Source organism: Gorilla gorilla, chromosome 20, assembly GCF_029281585.2.
Source record: "Gorilla gorilla gorilla isolate KB3781 chromosome 20, NHGRI_mGorGor1-v2.1_pri, whole genome shotgun sequence".
Lineage (NCBI taxonomy): Eukaryota > Metazoa > Chordata > Mammalia > Primates > Hominidae > Gorilla > Gorilla gorilla.
In genome coordinates this window covers 56,841,838-56,860,896 of record NC_073244.2, presented here as the reverse complement: position 1 = coordinate 56,860,896, position 19,059 = coordinate 56,841,838, and the positions used below count along the sequence as shown (strand labels likewise).

Here is a 19,059-nt window from a genome sequence, read left to right as displayed (position 1 = left end):
GGTCTTATGAAGTCAGGTGACATTTCTCACTGTCACGTCCACAGCCTTTAATCGCAGGAGAAGGCAGCTATCCACCAGGTACCCAGAGGCAAGGGGGGGCCAGGAGATGATAGACCCCCCTCTCACCCCACCAGCCCATGCCTCCTGCACTGTTCCCAAGAAGCTGCGGCCAGCGCAGTTCACGTTAGTGGGGGCTCAGGTCCTGGGTGCTGGCGCTGAGGGTCCGAGGGGCCTTGTCCAGGTGCCAGCTGGGAAACTGGAGACAGGCACAGGGGATGGTTGGAGGGGAGGGGCAAGTGTTACGTCCACCCTCCAGCTCCAGGTCCAGCCTAGCAGCCAACTATCCACCCCCCTCGCCTCTACCCCAAGTAAAACCCATCTTTGCTCCTGTCCTGGGTCTCTTCTGACACCAACCCACCACCTGCTGACTCCAACAATGGCCCGACCGCCCTGCCTTTGCCTCATCTCTGCACCTACCCACACGGCCCCCTCTATTTTTGACCCAGATGTCCCCCTCACCTGAGTCCCAGGAGCCCTTGGAGCATCCATGTTCAGTGTGTTGAGTGACATGGCTCTCTTCATTCTGCAAAGAGGGCAGCAGGGAGGAAATGAGTGAATCCAGGAGTGGCCCCCCCTCCCCGAGGGACCTTTCCAGCACAGGGTTTGATCTGTGTGTATCACAGGGGAGATGGGAGCCATGGAAGGTTCTTGAGCAGGACGGGGGAGGTGGGGTGGGCTGTGGATTCTGCTGATGTCAGGGCTCTTTGCCGACCTGATCAACACTAACACTCACCCGGCTGCTCCTGCCGCCGCCTCGCCTCGGAGCCGGGAGACCAGCTTCTCACTTCCTCGCCTGATAGACTCACGGATCTTAGAGAGTGAGCTGCTGCGGCGAAGGGCCTGGGGAGGGGCCAGGGATGCTGCTCAGTCCCCCAGGCCCATGCAGTCCCCACGCCCACCCCAGGAGCCGAAGCACAGCCCATCCTCACCTGTTCTGCGTCACCAGCTGTGCCTGTGTTGGGGGCACCTGGGGGAAAGATGGGGGACACTGAGATGGGGACATAGAGAAGCCACCAGGAGGGAAGACAGGGGCTAGGGGCTCACCGAGAGGGGCGGGTAGATCCTCTTTGTGGAGGATTTCTTTGTACAGCTCTTCCGCTTGTTGATACTTGTTCTGTTTCAGGTAAGCTGAGGCCTGCGGAGAAGGGAGTGTCTGGGGTGATCTTGGCTCTAGTCTGGGAACTTTTCAGACCCCAGTTCCCAACACTGCATCCAGTCCCGCTTTTTTTTTTTTTTTTTTTTTTTTGTAGAGACAGGGTCTTGGTATGTTGCCCAGGCTGGTCTTGAACTCCTAGCCTCAAGTGATCCTCCTGCCTTGGCCTCCCAAAGTGTTGGGGTTACAAGCGTGAGCCACCACGTCTGGCCCCACTTTCTAATGTGCTGACCTGGCCGTATCCTTCCCCTGCCTAAACCCTTGCCCTGGGGCAGAGTGGGTTTGGAGCTCGGCCTTACTTCCTGCCCTGGGAATGGAGGACAGGCAGCCTCCTGTTTCTGAGCCTGTCTGCTGTACTTTGGGCTGGTGGCATGGCCTCTGTGCCTCAGTCTTCCCACACGCAAAGTGGAGCGACAGCTCCCACCTCCTAGGGACGCTATAAGAACTAGCAATGTGGGGACCGGGCTAAGAGGGGAGCCGGCCACAGTGAGCTCAATAAATGTCTGCTGCTGCCATCTGTGCCTGCCAGCTTCCCCTTCACTGGCTGTCCTCTGGCTGCCGTGGACTTACGCGTTTCCTGATTCCGTGTTCCGTGCTGAGCCAGCTCCTGTATCTGACACTTGCTCCAAGGGCCCGGCCTGGGGGGACCCCCCCCACCCTCACGTTGCTCACCCTGTATCCTACCAATGGGTGCCTCCCCAGGGCAGGACCCTCCACTCTTGGCCCACTCTGAGCCCCAGGGGCCTCACCAGGTTGTTCTTGGTCTTGGCCACGTTGGGGTCATGGGGCCCGCCCAGTGCCTCATAGATGCTCAGGGCCCGGGCATAGTGCCGCTCCACGTCCTCAAACTTGCCCTGGTTCTGGCACAGCAGGGCCAGGTTGTTGAGCTGCTTGGCCACATCTGGGTGGTCAGCACCCAGGACCTGGGGGCCAGGGGTCACAAGTCAGAGGGATCATACAGGATTGGTGGGACACGTGACATCACTGCTGTATGGTGGTCATGAGTTGGGGATTACAGGGTCAAAGCAGAGAGTGACCTGTAGAGGTTGGGGGCTGGGGACACAAGTTATACCATCTAACGGGATTACCAAGGTCAGAGGTCATGGTGGTCCAGAAACATGGGGCACAGGGTGAGATGGGTAGGTCAGGGTTGGGCTTGTGCTGGTGGCCATGAGGGGTTGGAAAGGCTATGGGGGGACCCAGTTGGAGGGTGATGTGTGAGGTAAGGCGAGAGGTCAGTCAGGGTCAAGACCAAACTGAGATCTCAGAAGGTCAAGGGTGATGGGTTGGGTGATCTAGGCTCCAACTGGGGTCTCCCAATACCAAACGCAAGGGGCCCGAGGGTCAGGGTCACGATGTAAGTGCTCAGGATCCATGGGGAGGGCTACATGGGACAAGGGGTTCCTCGGGGTTGGGTGAGGGGGATGGGACCTTCTCTCGGATCTCCAAAGCGCGCTGGCACAGGGGCTCTGCCTCCCGGTAACGCCCACGCTTCCCATAGAGGACGGCCAAGTTGTTGAGCGTAGCGGCCACCTGCGGGGTTGGGGGAGGCACAGGTCAGGGATGGGCAGGTATGGCCCCGCTTTGACCCCACTTCATCTCCCTGGGGCCCCACTCACCGCGGGGTGCTCAGGGCCCAGCGTCTGCTCCCGGATCTGCAGGGCATCATGGAGAAGGTCTGTGGCTTCTTTGTACTTGTTCTGGTCCCTGTGGGGGGCCCCAGGAATGGAGGGGGTTAGCCAAGGGTTGGGGCAGCTGCAGCCACAGGGGCTGGGCCAATCGTGACAGGCCCAGGGAACCTGGCTGAACCAAGCATGGGTGGCACCCTTTGGGGGCCTTTTATGGGCCCCTCCATACTTCCCAATTCTCTAACACTGGGCCCTGTACCCCCAGACCTCTGCCAAGCTTCTAGCCACCCCAGGTCTCCTGCCTGCTCTGTTGGGGTCCCTGGGGTCCGTGCTCTCTGACTCCTCTCTGCCTGGCTCAGTGGCCCCCCCAGATCCCTGTCCCACTCCCTCTTTGCCGTTCTCACAGCAGGAGCCTTCCCTTCCTTTCCCATTCTTGCTGTCCCCTCCCCTGACCTCCCTAGGTGCTCCATGGTGGCAGAGGGGGCACCAGGATCCTTCCACTTGCACCCAATGGGTCCCTGCCGTTCCTGCCCCCAGCCATGGCTGGCCGCAGTGCTCACCGGTACACCAGCGCCAGGATGTTGAGCATGGTGGCCACGTCAGGGTGGCAGTGGCCCGAGCTGCGCTCCAGGTCCTCCAAGGCCTGGCGGCACAGAGGCACCGCCACCTCATAGCGGCCCTGCCCCGCGTACTGGATCACGAGGTTATGCAGGGTCCGAAGGCGGGCAGGGATCTCATAGCCACCCTGCTGAGCCGCTGCTGCTCCTGCAGCCTCAGGACCTAGGTGGGGCGGGGTGGGCTCTGGGTCACTGCAAGCCTCCTAAGCCTCCTGCCCCTCCAGCCTCGCACGAGGGGACACGTGCCTCAGAACTGCTGGACTGCCTAACTGGCCCCTGGGACTATGGGCCCCCGGGACTATGGGCCCCCACACTAACTTCTGAGATAGGAGTCACTAGCATCTAACCAGCTGGTGGGATGCATCCTGGCCTCGGGACAGGAACACGGCAGCCTACCTGCCCTGTGGGATGTGAATACGGGGCCTGCCAGGCTCATGGCGGCTACCCTGTCTTTGTGGCTCCCAGCCTCACCTGCACTGTCACATTCAGGGTCCTCCTCACCCTGCCCTCACCTCCCCATCCCCTGCTCAGAGACTTTGGGGTCCTGCAGCTCAGAGCCCCCTCCCCACCCTGGCCTGCCATCCTCTGTGGCATGTACTCCCAACACCCACCTTTCTTCTCCTCCTCCTCGCTGGGGAACAGGGAGGCCAGGCTGTCTCGGCGAGGCGGGGACTCAGACTGCTGCAGAGACAGGAAAGTGGGGGGCCGGGGTGGTGGGGGCTTGTTTCAGAGACTGGGGCCCTGGATCTATCTCAGGTTTTTTTTTGTTTTTTGTTTTTTGTTTTTTTTTTGAGACGGAGTTTCGCTCGTTGCACAGGCTGGAGTGCAATGGTGCGATCTTGGCTCACAGCAACCTCCACCTCCTGGGTTCAAGCCATTCTCCTGCCTCAGCTTCCGGAGTAGCTGGGATTACAGGCATGTGCCGCCACACCCGGCTAATTTTGTATTTTTAGTAGAGACGGGGTTTCTCCATGTTGGTCATGCTGGTCTCGAAATCCGGACCTCAGGTGATCTGCTTGCCTTGGCCTCCCAAAGTGTTGGGATTACAGGCGTGAGCCACCGCACCCAGCCTATCTAAAGGTTTGAGGGAGGTGGTGGTCACGAGCGTCAGAGGCCCCCTGGGGGTCTGGCGAGGCTCGGGGGCTTCGTGGAGTAGCTAGTGGGGGCGTCTGTGGAAGTTCTGGTGGGTCTGGGGGCTCTGTGGAGGGTTGGGGGACTGTGGCATTCTAAGGAGGGTCTTGGGGACTGCGGGATTCTAAGGAGGGTCTGGGGGACTGTGGGGCTCTATGAAGGGCCCAGCACCCCCCGCCTCGCCCTGCCCGTGGCACCTGGCTCTCCGCCGGTGGGTCGTACTGTCGCAGCTGCCCCAGGAACTCCAGGTGGCGCTTCTCCTCCTCCAGCTGGGCCACGGACTCCTCGCTGGCCCGAAGCCGCTGCTGCGTCTCCTCCAGTTCCTCCCGCAGCCACACGTTCTCCTGGGCCAGCCGCCGGGCCTGCGAGCGCAGCCGCTGCTTCTCTGCCTCCAGTGCACCCACATGTGCCGACAGGGCCAGCAGCACCTGCCCGGGGTGGGGGTCCCAAGTCGAGGTTGGTTCCTACCCTGCCAGACAGCCCCTGACCCAGCCCAGGCCTCGAATCAGGCCATAGCACCCCACTACTACGCACGACACCCCCAGATTCTGCAGAGACTCTGCCAACATGGCCCCAGTGCCCTCAGAGGCTCCCAGGGGCCCCTCTGATTTCACCCCCAAACTTGCCCTAGGACCCACAGTTTACTGAAGAATGCCATCTGGTTCAGGGGTCCCTGTCACACACAAGGACCCCCTAAAGCTGCCAAGGGACTCCATCTCTGACCTGGAGCCTCCCCTTCCCAGGCCTGGTTCCCCTAGGCCTCCCCCTGCTCCGGATGTGCCTCTCTGCCATACTTTTTTCTGTTTTTTGGGACAGTCTCTCTCTGTCGCCCAGACTGGAGTGGAATGGCACGATCTCCACTCACTGCAACCTCCGCCTCCCAGGTTCAAGCGATTCTCATGCCTCAGCCTCCTAAGTAGCCGGGATTACAGGAGCCCTCATGCCCAGCTACTTTTTGTATTTTTAGTAGAGATGGGGTTTTCCCATGTTGGCCAGGCTGGTCTTGAACTCCTGACCTCAAGTGATCCGCCCACCTCGGCCTCCCAAAGTGTGCCCCTCTGCAATAGTGAACCCCTCTCCCAGTCCCCTACATACCTGTCCCCCTCATACCTAGCCCTCCCTCCGCCCTCAGCTGACCTTCCCCCAGCTCCCCACCTGGCCCCCTCATACCTGGGCCTCGCCCAGCCCCAGCTCGATGGCCTCCAGCGAGTGGCTCACCACCTGCTGCTTTTCCTCCAGCATCTCCAAGCTGGCTGCCGGGCCCTGTCCCGCCAGGGCCTCCGCCAGGTGCCCAGCCAGGCCATGGTGCTCTGCCCGCAGCGCCTCCAGCCCCTGGACCACTTGCCGCGTCTGCCGCACCAGCTCCTCAGGGCTCAGGCGCTCTGGGCCCAGCCCTGCACTTCCAGGAGCCGCTACCTGCACAGACATTGCTGCTCCTGGGGAGCAATAGTGAGGGGTTTGGGGAATCACTGCCCGGGCCAGTCAGTTGGCCCCCAGCCTCTATTCCCATAATGGCCATCAGGACCCCTAACTTCTCCCCATCCTGGCTCTTCCCTGCTCCACGCATCCTGGCCAGCCCTCTGCCTCCACACCCTCTCCATCCCAGTCTCCACACCCATCCCAGCCAGCTCTCATCTGGAACAGTCTTGTCTACCTTCGTCTGTCCTCCCAACCCAGGGTTCTGCCCTGAGGACAGTTCCCAAATCCTATGTGTAATTAACCAAGAGAAAGCAAACAGCTAGCCTGGGGTCCCCCATCTGCCCTCAGCTCACCTGGCCAGCCTTCCCCACCCCAAGGCCCTTGGATCCCCTGGCCCAGAGCTCCCGGTTGGCCGTGTGACCTGGGACCAGAGGCACCCTCCTCTGCCGGCAGAGTGAGGCGGGGCGTGTGGAGGCGGCAGCCTCTGCGTGAGCTCATTCTTAGGGTGTTTTTGTTGGGAACCAGTCAGACCACTGGGGGTGGGTGGGTGGGGTGGGAGGAGAGGGCCGAAGGGCCAGGGCCCCCGGAAGCCCAGGAGGCCTCTAGGTTGGGGGGAATGAGGATGGGGCCATGTGTTGGCTCCCAGGCAGCAGATGGACCCTGGGGGAACAGGGGCTCCGCCCTCCTCCATCGGACAAGCTTAGCCAGCCCAGGGCCTGTCGGGACACACGTGTGATAGGTGTGGTCCAGGGATGTCACACTGGCCATGTGACAGCTGAGAGTCTGAAGCCCAGCTCACAGTGGGTGGGGGCCCCCCTCTATGGGACTTCATGTGGTTGTATGTAGGTGACAAGGTCACAGAAACTTAGCTGGTGGTGCCTCTGGGGTCCTCATAGACACACAAACACACTCCTCAGAAACACCTCACACACCCGCACCCTCCCTTCTTAAAGACACAATGCAACATACACATTTTCCTCTCCGAAATACAATTTGACACACACACGCACTCTCCCTTCTCTCCAGTACAACATGGGGCCAGGTGTAGTGGCTCACGCCTGTAATGCCAGCACTTTGGGAGGCCGAGGTGGGCAAATCACTTGAGGCCAAGAGTTCAAGACCAGCCTGGCCAACAGGGTGAAACCCTGTCTCTACTAAAAAAAAAAAAAAAAAAAAAAAATTAGCAGAGCGTGGTGGCGCATGCCTGTAGTCCTAGCTACTTGGGAGGCTGAGGCAGGAGAATTGCTTGAACCCGGGAGGCGGAGGTTGCAGTGAGCCAAGGTCGCACCACTGCAATCCAGCCTAGGCAACAGAGTGAGACTTCATTAAAAAAAAAAAAAAAAACCACGGTACACACACACACTCTCCCAGAAATACAGCTACACACACACATACACACACACTCCCTCATTAGAAACACAATGTAGGCCGGGTGCGGTGGCTCACACCTGTACTCCCAGCACTTTGGGATTTTGGCTGAGGCAGGAGGATCACTTGAGCCCAGGAGTTCAAGACCAGCCTGGGAAACATAGTGAGACCCCATCCCTACAAAAATAAAAATAAAAAAATTAGCCGGGTGTGGTGATGGTGTACCTGGAGGCTGAGGTAGAAGGATTGCTTGAACCCAGGAGGTTGAAGCTGCAGTGAGCCATGATAGTGCCACTGCACTCAGCCTGGGTGAAAGAGTAAGACCCAGTCAAAAAAGAAAGAAGGACAGCATAATATAATTCTCCTCTTAGAACACGCACTCACTTTCTCCTATTAAATATACAACTCAGTAAAAACATTTATATTTTCCTTTTAGAAATACAACCTAAGACAACACACTGACTCAGGCACACACATATACTATTCTTTCAAAAACAATCTGTATACACTCCCAACACAGGTATATTCTCTTAGAAATAAAAACCAAGCCTGGGCGTGGTGGCTCACGCCTGTAATCCCAGCACTTTGGGAGGCCGAGGTGGGTGGATCAGTTGAGGTCAGGAGTTTGAGACTAGCCTGGCCAACATGGTGAAATCCCGGCTCTACTAAAAATACAAGATTAGCCAGGCATGGTGGTATGCGCCTGTAGTCCCCAGCTACTCATGAGGCTGAGGCATGAGAATTGCTTGAACCTGAGAGGCGGAGGTTGCAGTGAGCCAAGATCACACCACCGCACTCCAGCCTGGGTGACAAGAGCAAAACTCCGTGTCAAAACGTGATAATATTATTTAAAAAAAAGAAAGAAAAGCCAACCCACGCAGAAACTAACTCTGTCTCTCCCACTCCCCAAATCACTCACATTCAGACCATCTCCTTGCACTTAAGCGTGACACTCGCTGTCCCCCGAACTCACACGGCTCCCAAGCAGCCAACTCCCCACGATGTGCCCAACGCACCTCCAGATGCACACACTCCCAAGATTCACTGTGGATCCCTCGCCAGTTTCCCTACTTCCTCTCCCTCCCACTCCAGGCCTGGCCAGCAGGGACTCCCACACCTACATGCCATGCACACACAAGTACTCAGATTCAGCTCCACTGTCGGAACAGAGAGCTGTGAATACGCGTGGAGGGATGCCATGTTCTCGCACACTTCACTCAAGCCACTGCATCCACCATAAGCAGCCCAGCGGTTTTTGCACGTGTTGTACACGCACGATCACATACAGTAAGGGTCCTGTACGTTTTGTGCACCACAGACTTGATCATCATTGATCTCTCCCTCTCTCTAGATATATGTATGTGTATATATGTGATGTATATATCAACCTTTTAAAAATTTAATTTTATTTTTTTGAGACTGAGTCTCGCTCTGTTGCCCAGACTGGAGTGCAATGGCATGATCTTGGCTCACTGCAATCTCCACCTCCCCAGGTTCAAGCGATTCTCCTCCCTCACCCTCCCAAGTAGCTGGAATTACAGGTGCCCGCCACCACACCTGGCTAATTTTTGTATTTTTAGTAGAGATGGGGTTTCACCATGTTGGCCGGGCTGGTCTCAAACTCCTGACCTCAAATGATCCACCCGCTCCCCCCTTGGCCTCCCAAAGTGCTGGGATTACAGGCGTGAGCTACCGTGCCCAGCCAACCTTTTTTTAATTTTTAAAAAACTAAACTATGCCCAGCTAATTTTTGTTTTTTGTAGAGACGGGGTATCACCATATTGCCCAGGCTAGTCTAGGATTCCTGGGTTCAAGCAATCCCCGCCGCCTCAGCCTCCCAAAGTGTTGAGATTACAGGTATGAGCCACTGCACCCGGCCAATCTGTGTGCTTGTGTATATCACACCATACCTAGTCTCACACCTCACACACAAACATCATAAATGGTTGAACTCACAACCACACAGGTTCAAGAGTCATCCTGACAACCACAACCATTCTTCACACAATTTTGCCGATGTAAAACCTCCCTCTATGACCTCAGACACAGCCTTACACACACCACTCCACAGCCAGATTGACAACCACAGCAACAAACACGGCTCAACCATAGCCATCCAGCACTCGGGCTGTGTCCCAGACACACAGCAGCTCCCACACTCACACAGAACCCCGGGTGCACAACCGCACAGCTGATAATCATAGGCACAGTCCCACACACTGATCCCTGACGCGGACCCCCTTTTCCATCCTGTCACCCGCTTGGAGGAGCATCCCACTTAAATGTCCATGTCTCCACTCCCATCTCCCACAAACTCTCCATTGCACACCACTGCCAGCCACGGTATCAATGCAGATCACACACCCTCTAGTTCCTCTCTACACACACACACACACACACACACGCACACGGCTTCACACACCTCCACACCTCACTCATCCAACCCCGAGGTTCCACGCGCACCGTCCCATGAAACAGCTCCACTTCTGGACACAGTTCCGCCCAGCCCCATGCACCATCACAGTGACACACAATCAAGTCAATCATAGTCACCTATCACTGATCCAGTGCCACACTGTCCACCACACGCGCACACACACACACACACCAACAGGCAGAAAGACAACCACAGCCGCACAACCTCTTGGTCAACAATCACACCTAATCCTACAACCAGTTCCACTCCCTGCCATGAAGACAGCCACACACACAGCCACACACATGCACATCAGGCCAAGCAGAAAGTTGACTACAGTCGCACTAGCTCTTGGTCATAAAGTGCTACCAGCAATCCAATTCTACACACACACCATTCCAGTCAGAGGTCGCCCACGTTTTCACATTGCTAAAAGTGTCACATCATACACACAGTCCCATCATAGGGTTACACGGAGGACAGTCGCTTTCACCCTCATACCCACAGCCTGACACACTCTCTTACACACACGCAAAGCCTCACACACACACACAGGCAGGCAGGAGACTCCCATCGTGGCCCAGCCCCGCAAGCCGCACCAACTTACCCTGGCCTGCCCAGCCCCGCGCACCAGGCTCCCCCTCCCAGGCCCCGCCCCGTCCTCGCTGTTTACCTGCGCTGGGGTGGGGGGCATGCGACCCCAGCCAGGCCTCCAGATCCCGGAGAGCCCCAGGACGGGGCAGGGGGCATCCGGGAGCCCCAAGGCCCTTCCCCGTCTCAGGGCGAGCGGGCCCAGGGTTGCCCCAGGCCCCATCCTCACCCTTTGCCCCCGCCCCCCATCATCGCGGCTCTCCGAGAGTCCCGCGCCCCACTCCCGGCACCCACCTGACCGCGGGCGGCTCCGGCCCCGATTCGCCCCACTGCGATCGGTCGCGTCCCGCAGGCCAGGCACGCCCCGCCGCTCCCGCTGCGCCGGGCGTCTGGGACCTCGGGAGGCTCCTCCGAGGGGCGGGGCGGCCGGTAGCCACGCCCCCGCAGGTGAGCCGGCCACGCCCACCGTCCGTGGGAAGTTCAGCCTCGGGGCTCCAGCCCCGCGGGAATGGCAGAACTTCGCACGCGGAGCTGGTAACCTCCAGGACACCTCGAATCAGGGTGATTGTAGCGCAGGGGCCTTGGCCAAGCTAAAACCTTGGAAACTTTAGATCCCAGACCGGTGGCTTTCTTGCAGTGCCTGCCCCAGAGCCTTTTCCTTGGTTGTGTGGCCTGCTTCGATCTCTCTTCCCACAGATCTCATCGTCTTTAGGTCTCTTCTCAAAGGCCACCACCTCCGGCAGGCCTTCCCTGATTGCCCCCTTCTAAATGGCACCCTTCCACCAAAACATTACATACTCCTCTTGATTTTGTTCACAAAACTTTCCAGGGCCTAAAATTATTTTATTTATTTATTTATTGAGAGGGAGTCTCGCTCTGTCACCCAGGCTGGAGTGCAGTAGCGTGATCTCGGCTCACTGCAACCTCCACCTCCCAAGTTCAAGCGATTCTCCCATCTCAGTCTCCCGAGTAGCTGCAACTACAGGTGTCTGCCACCACGCCCGGCTACTTTTTATATTTCTAGTAGAGACGGGGTTTCGCCAGGTCGGCCAGGCTGGCCTCAAACTCCTGACCTCAAGTGATCCTCCCGCCTCGGCCTCCCAAAGTTCTGGGATTACAGGAGTGAGCCACCGCCCCCGGCCCCTAAAGTTATTTTATATAACATATATCACATCATTATGTTATGTTATATAATATATATTATGTTATTGGCAAGGGAATGTGATATCTAAGAATTGGGCTCAGGGTTCAAATTTGATTCCGGCACTTACTTGCTGTGCAGGCCTTGGGCAAGTAACTTAACCTCTCTGTGCCTCAGTTTCCCTAGTCAATAAAATAGAAATAGTCTAAGGCTTTGAGAATTGAATGTTAACTAATACAGGGACAGTACATTTTTTTTTTTTTTTTTTTTTTGAGACACAGTCTCGCTCTGTTACCCAGGCTGGAGTACAATGGCGCTATCTTATCTTGGCTCACTGCAACTCCTGGGTTCAAGTCATTCTCCTGTCTCAGCCTCCCAAGTAGCTGGGATTACAGGCGCCCGCCACCATGCCCAGCTAATTTTTCCATTTTTAGTAGAGACGGGGTTTCGCCATGTTAGCCAGGCTGATCTCGAACTCCTGACCTTAGGTGTTCTGCCCACCTCGGCCTCCCAAAGTGCTGGGATTACAGGCGTGAGCCACCGCGCCTGGCCAGGACAGTACTTTTATCAGGGCCTCGCACATAGAAAGTACTTAGTAAATACTCGCTACTGACTGTATATTATGGGTTCCTTTTTCTCCTCTACTATGTCAGCTCTGAGGGCAGGACTGTATATTGTCAGCACTGTTATCTTCAGCAAGAGCCTGATGCAAAGTTGGTGCTCAATAAATTGTGACTGAATGAAGGAATCAAGTCCTAGAATAGTAAGCTGGCCAAAGCTGGGAGGACACGATTCTAATATAACTTGAAGACGGCGCAGTGGCTCACACCTGTAATCCCAGCACTTTGGGAGGCCGAGGGGGCTGGATCACTTGAGGTCAGGAGTTCGAGACCAGCCTGGCCAACATGGTGAAACCCTATCTCTACTAAAAATACAAAATTAACCGGGTGTGGTAGCGCACGCCTGTAATCCCAGCTACTTGGGAGGCTGAGGCAGGCGAATCGCTTGAACCCCAGAGGCAGAGGTTGCAGTGAGCCGAGATCACACCATTACACTCCTGCCTGGGCAACAAGAGCGAAACTCCATCTCAAAAATAAATAAATGCATACTACATACATGGCTCAATGCGCGCTGTACCCCGGTCACTGCACTATGAAATGCTTCCAGCAGAGGGCGCTGCTGGTCCGTGGACCAAACCCCAGACTTGGCACAGCTCCGCACTCCCTCCGAATTGCAGTCAACGTGCCCTCTACTTCCCTGTTGTCTGAGCCCCAGTGCTCATGCTTCCTCCTCCAGGAAGCCCTTTCTTATTTCCCAGGTTTCCAGCCTCTTGGGCTCCCACATCCAGCCCTGCCAACTCTGGGTCATCAGTGTGGGGAGACAGGTCAGTCCCATATTAGACTATGAGCCCCAAGAAGGGAGGAGGGGGCCAGGGGCCATGTCAGTCTCCACTGTGTCCCCAGTGCCACCTAGCACAGGCCCAACGTAGAGAAGGCATTTGGGAGAATAGGTGCTGATTGAATCATGGAAATAAAAATTCAAACTCATATCCTAACTACTCTAGCATTTTTTTTTTGTAAGACAGTTTTGCTCTGTTGCCCAGGCTGGAGTGCAGTGGCACGATCTTGGCTCACTGTGTAACCTCCGCTTCCCAGGTTCAAGCGATTCTCCCGCCCCAGCCTCACAAGCAGCTGGGATTACAGGCACCCGCCATCATGCCTGGCTAATTTTTATATTTTTGTAGAAATGGGATTTCCCATGTTGGCCAGGCTGGTCTTGAACTCTTGACCTCAGGTGATCAACCCGCTTTGGCCTCCCAGAGTGCTGGGATTATAGGCATCAGCCACCATGCCCGGCCTACTCCAGCTTTTTTAAAAGACAGGTGTCACTCTGTCACCCAGGCTGGAGTGCAGTGGCAGCCATAGCTCACTGCAGCCTTGATTTCCCGGGTTTAAGCAATGCTCCCTCCTCAGCCTCCCAAGTCCCAGGTAGCTGGGACTACAAATGCACCACCATACCCAGCTACTTTTTGTTGTTTTTTGTAAAGATGGGGGTCTCCCTATGTTGCCCAGGCTGGTCTTGAACTCCTGACCTCAAGCGATCCTCCTGCCTTGGCCTCCCAAAGTCCTGGGATTACAGGCATGAGCCACTGCGCCAAGCTCCAGCTATTTCTTTCTTTCTTTTTTTAATTAAGACAGCGTCTCACTGGCAGTGGTGGCTCATGCCTATAATCCCAGTACTTTGGGAGGCCAAGGAGGGCGGATCACCTGAGATCAGGAGGGCGAGACCAGCCTGACCAATATGATGAAACCCTGTCTCTACTAAAATTACAAAAATTAGCCGGGCTTGGTGGCATGCGCCTGTAATTCCACCTTGTCAGGAGGCTAAGACAGGAGAATCACTTGAACCAGGGAGGCGGAGGTTGCAGTGAGCCAAGATCGCGTCATTGCACTCCAGCCTGGGCAACAAGAGCAAAACTCTGTCCCCCCCGCCAAAAAAAAAAAAAAAAAGACTGTCTCTGTTGCCCAGGCTGGAGTGCAATGGCGTGATCTCGGCTCACTGAAACCTCCATCTCCCAGGTTCAAGTGATTCTCCTGCCTCAGCCTCCCGAGTAGCTGGGATTACAGGTGTGCACCATCACGCCCAGCTAATTTTTATATTTTTAGTATAGACAGGGTTTCGCCATGTTGGCCAGGCTGGTCTCTAACTCCTGACCTCAGGTGATCTACCCACCTCGGCCTTCCAAAGTGCTAGCTCCAGCTATTTCAACAGCACAGGATCGAGGGGCAGCAGAGCCTTCCCCCTGCCCCCCATTTTTTTAGCCTCAGGACGCTGGACATTGGATCTGGATCTGCCACACGCTTACCACAGGCAGTGCAGGGACTGGAGCCAGGCAGCAGGGACAAATCTCAGCTGGGTCATTTGCTAGCTGTGTGACCCTCTGAGCCAAGAAGTAACCTCTCTGGACCTCAGATTCCTAGTCTGTCAAACGAGACTCACAGGGTACCCTACTTTAAGGCTGTGGTGAGGATTAGTGTATAATCCCCCAGAAAAGGCTTAGAACAGGGTAGCACCCGGTAAATACTATGTGTGTTGGGGGAGGGCAGGGGATGGAGCCGGGCAGGGAGCCAGGCAGATCTAGGTTTAAATCCTGGCCCTGCCATTTCTGTTCCATGTAAACCGGGGGAACAATGATCTCTGGCTGAGCCTCTGTCTCCTCATCTGTAAAATGGGGATGATCACACTCATCACACAGCATTGAGGTGAGACTTAAATGAGATAAAGATTGAAAGAAGAAGAAAGTGTTAACTAAGGAAAACCTTTCTTGCTTTTGTTGCTGCTGTTGTTTTTGTTTTTTTGAGACGGAGTCATGCTCTTTCTCCCCCGCTGGAGTGCAGTGGCACAATCTCGGCTCACTGCGACTTCCGCCTCCCAGGTTCATACAATTCTCCTGCCTCAGCCTCCAGAGTAGCCGGGACTATAGGCGCGTGCCGCCATGCCCAGCTAATTTTTGTATTTTTAGTAGAGACGGGGTTTCACCGTGTTAGCCAGAATGGTCTTGATCTCCTGACCTCGTGATCTGCCTGCCTCGGCCTCCCAAAGTGCTGGGATTACAGGCGTGAGCCACCACACCTGGCCAGGAAAACCTTCCTTTAGGCCAGCCCTGTTCCAAGTACTTTTGCACAACGCCAACAATGGCTGATGTTTGAGTTCTTACCCCAGACTGGCCCTGTGCCAACTCCTATATACAAATTGTTAATCTTCACACCAGCTGCGATGATTCGCTCCATTCCACAGGTGAAAAAGAAGAGGCACACAGAGGCTGAGTAACTTGTCTTAGGTCACACAGCCAAGGAGCAGCAGAGCCCCAGAATCTTTGTAGCTGATCCCCCAAGGTAGGCACTATTACCAGCCCCACCTAAAAATGAGGAAACTGGCCGGATATGGTGACTCATACCTGTAATCCCAGGGCTTCAGGAGGCCGAGGCAGGAGGATTGCTGGAGCCTAGGAGTTTGAGACCAACTTGGGGAACATAGGGTGAACCTGTCTCTACAAAAAAATATATATATATATTTATTTATTTATTTTGAGATAGAGTCTTACTCTGTCGCCCAGGCTGGAGTGCAGTGGCGTGATCTTGGCTCACTGTAACCTCCATGTTCTGGGCTAAAGCAATTCTCCCACCTCAGCCACCTGAGTAGCTAGGATTACAGGAACCACACCTGGCTAATTTTTTTTGTATTTTTAGTAGACATGGGGTTTCACCATGTTGGCCAGGCTGGTCTCAAACTCCTGACCTCAAGTGATCTGCCCACCTCAGCCCCCCAAACTGCTGGGATTATGGGCATGAGCCACCGGGCCCAGCCTGTTTATTTTTTTGAGATGGAGTCTTGCTCTGTCGCCCAGGCTGGAATGCAGTGGCACGATATCAGCTCACTGCAACCTCCGCCTCCCGGGTTTAAGCAATTCTCCTGCCGCAGCCTCCTGAGTAGCTGGGACTACAGACATGCGCCACCACCCCTGGCTAATTTTTGTGTATTTTTAGTATAGACAGGGTTTCACCATGTTGGTTAGGCTGGTCTCCAACTCCTGACCTTAAATGATCTGCCTGCCTTGGCCTCCCAAAGTGCTGGAATTACAGGCGTCACCCACCTGCCAAAAAAATATTTTAAAAAAAATTAGCCATGTGTGATGTGTCACACGTGGTCTCAGCAACTCAGGAGGCTGAAGCAGGGGGATTGCTTAAGCCCAGGAGTCTGAGCCTGCAGTGAGCTATTATCATACCACTGCACTCCAGCCTGGGTGACAGAGTGACAGCCTGTCTCAAAAAATAAATAAAAAAGGAAACTGAGGCTCAGAGAGGAGAAATTGCTTGCATATCCAACAAATACTCCACCCTATCCCTTAAGGCCTTAGTTTGCCACATCAGGAAAATGGGTACATAGGGTGGGAGCTTTTCTATTTTCACCTTCTGGCCATTAGTTTTTAATTTAAAAAATAATGGCCAGGAGTGGTGGCTCACGCCTGTCATCCCAGCACTTTGGGAGGCCAAGGCAGGTGGATCACTTGAGGTCAGGAGTTTGAGACCAGCCCGGCCAACATGGTGAAACCCCGTCTCTACTAAAAATGCACACAAAGGCCAGGCACGGTGGCTCATGCCTGTGATCCCAGCACTTTGGGAGGCCGAGGAGGGCGGATCGAGAGGTCAGGAGATTGAGACCACGGTGAAACCTCGTCTCTACTAAAAATACAAAAAATTAGCTGGGTGCAGTGGCAGGCGCCTGTAGCCCCAGCTACTCGGGAGGCTGAGGCAGGAAAATGGCATGAACCCGGAAGGCGGAGATTGCAGTGAGCCGAGATCGCGCCACTGCACTCCAGCCTGGGGGACAGAGCAAGACTCCGTCTCAAAAACAAAAAAAGGCACACAAAAAATTAGCCGGGCATGGTGGCACGTGCTAGTAGTCCCAGCTACTCGGGAGGCTGAGGCAGGAGAATAGCTTGAACCCGGGAGGCAGAGGTTCCAGTGAGCCAAGATCACACCACTGCCCTCCAGCCTGGTCGAAAGAGTGAGACTCCATCTCAAAAAAAAAAAAGAATGCAGTCAGAAAAAACGTTCATAGACATAGAGAATAAAAGACTACAGAGTGAAAGTAAGCGTTCTCTCTCCCTGATCCCCGGACACCCTTCGCGCAAGCAAACCTGATGACTGTTTCCAATATACTTCCAGAGATATTCCATAAATATGATCGTGTGTGGATGTACGAGTGTGTGGACCCATTTAAGAAAAGCACACCTGATATAATCCTTACCTGTGGAGGACGACAAAATGATGGGCCTTGAACTTTGGGTGTGGCCATGTGACTTGCTTTGGCCAATAGCAGAGGGGCACAAGTGACAGTCATGTCAGTTCTGAGCTTAGGTCTCAAGAGACCTTGAACATTTCTTTTTGCATCTCAGCATCGCCATGAGACGGGCTTCCCCTGAGAGCTTCCTCTCCCTTCAGCCTGCACTCCACAAGGTTCCCATATGAAGCAGAACTTCCCATCTGAGCCCGGCCTGGATTGGCCAACTCTCAGCCAACCCCACATCCATTTTAGAGCTATTGACCAGGCATGGTGGCTCACACCTGTAATCCCAGCACTTTGAGAGGCCAAGGCAGGAGGATTGCTTGAGACCAGGAGTTTGAGACCAGCCTGGGCAATATAGCAAGATCCCCATCTCCACAAAAAAAAAAAAAAGTTAAAATGAGCCAAGTGTGGTGGTGCACACCTGTAGTTCCAGCTGCTCGGGAGACTGAGGTGGGAGCCCCAGAGGTCAAGGTTGCAGGTCAAGGTGAGCTATGATGGCACCACTGTATTCCAGCTTGGGTGAAAAAGAGTGGGGCAAGAGGTGAGAACCTGTCTCCAAAATAAAAATGTACCAAAATAAAATGTAAAAAACCATGAACCAAAAATAAAATGTAAACAAATAAAAATAAAAATAAAATGGCCAGGCGCAGTGGCTCATGCCTGTAATCCTGGCACTTTGGGAGACCGAGGTGGGTGGATCACCTGAGGTCAGGAGTTTGAGACCAGCCTGGCCAATATGGTGAAACCCCGTCTTTACTAAAAATACAAAAATTAGCTGGGTGTGGTGGCAGATGCCTGTAATCCCAGCTACTCAGGAGGCTGAGGCTGGAGAATCACTTGAACCGGGGAGGCGGAGGTTGCAGTGAGCCGAGATCACGCCATTGCACTCCTGCCTGGGCAACAAGGGCGAAACTCCCTCTCAAAAAAAAACAAAAAAACAAAACAACAACTAGCTTTTTTTTTTCTGATTGCAGCGCCACGTGGTGAGGGTCTCTAGTTCACGCTCACAGCCATGCGGTCCGAGGGCCAGCTGCAATCTGTGCAGGTCTTCGGTGGCAAGAAAACAGCCACAGCTGTGGTGGACTGCAAATGCGGCGATGGCCTCATCAAGGTGAATGGGCGGCTCCTGGAGATGATCAAGCTGCGCACACTACAATACAAGCTGCTGGAGCCAGTTCTCTTTCTCGGTCTCGGCAAGGAGCGATTTGCTGGTGTGGACATCCATGTCCATGTGAAGGGTAGTGGTCACGAGGCCTAGATTTATGCTGTCAGTCCATCTCCAGAGCCCTGGTGGCCTATTACCAGAAATATGTGGATGAGTCTTCCAAGAAGGAGATCAAAGACATCCTCACCCAGTATGACCAGACCCTGCTGGTAGCTGATCCCCGTCGCTCTGAGTCCAAAAAGTTTGGAGGCCCTGGTGCCCGTGCTTGTTACCAGAAATCCTACCAATAAGCCCATCATGACGATCAAAATTCACCTGTGTAATAAAGTTTTTGAGAGATTTTAAAATTTCAAGAAAAAAAATTAGCTGGGTGTGGTGGTACACACCTGTAACCCAGCTACTCCGGAGGCTGAGGCAGGAGAAACGCTTGAACCTGGGAGGTGGAAATTGCAGTGCGCCAAGACCGCACCACTGCACTCCAGCCTGGGCCTCAGAGTGAGTCAAAAAAAGAAAACAAAAA

The 19,059-nt window shown here is 54.8% G+C and overlaps 1 protein-coding gene and 1 pseudogene across 4 annotated transcripts; one reads left to right on the top strand and one right to left on the bottom strand.

Moving 5' to 3' along the window:
* Positions 1-12: 12 nt before the first annotated feature.
* KLC3 (kinesin light chain 3) lies at positions 13-10,795 on the bottom strand. 4 transcript variants are annotated; one of them, XM_055369734.2, is made up of 13 exons: positions 10,678-10,795; positions 5,760-6,025; positions 4,787-5,017; positions 4,070-4,139; positions 3,402-3,621; positions 2,833-2,920; positions 2,645-2,746; positions 1,963-2,136; positions 1,105-1,195; positions 990-1,027; positions 794-900; positions 520-583; positions 13-256 (listed from the first exon to the last, which is right to left on the bottom strand). In XM_055369734.2, the coding sequence occupies exons 2-13, from the start codon at positions 6,015-6,017 to the stop codon at positions 185-187; spliced, it is 1,515 nt and encodes a 504-aa protein (XP_055225709.1). In that variant the 5' UTR covers positions 6,018-6,025; positions 10,678-10,795; the 3' UTR covers positions 13-184. The 4 variants fall into 4 exon arrangements, with proteins under 4 accessions (XP_055225709.1, XP_055225710.1, XP_055225707.1 ...); XM_055369735.2 differs by having other exon boundaries at positions 4,070-4,136; positions 10,678-10,785; XM_055369732.2 differs by having other exon boundaries at positions 13-583; positions 10,678-10,785.
* Positions 10,796-18,350: 7,555 nt separating this feature from the next.
* Positions 18,351-18,835, top strand: LOC129528569 (small ribosomal subunit protein uS9-like; annotated as a pseudogene).
* The last annotated feature ends 224 nt before the right edge of the window (positions 18,836-19,059 follow it).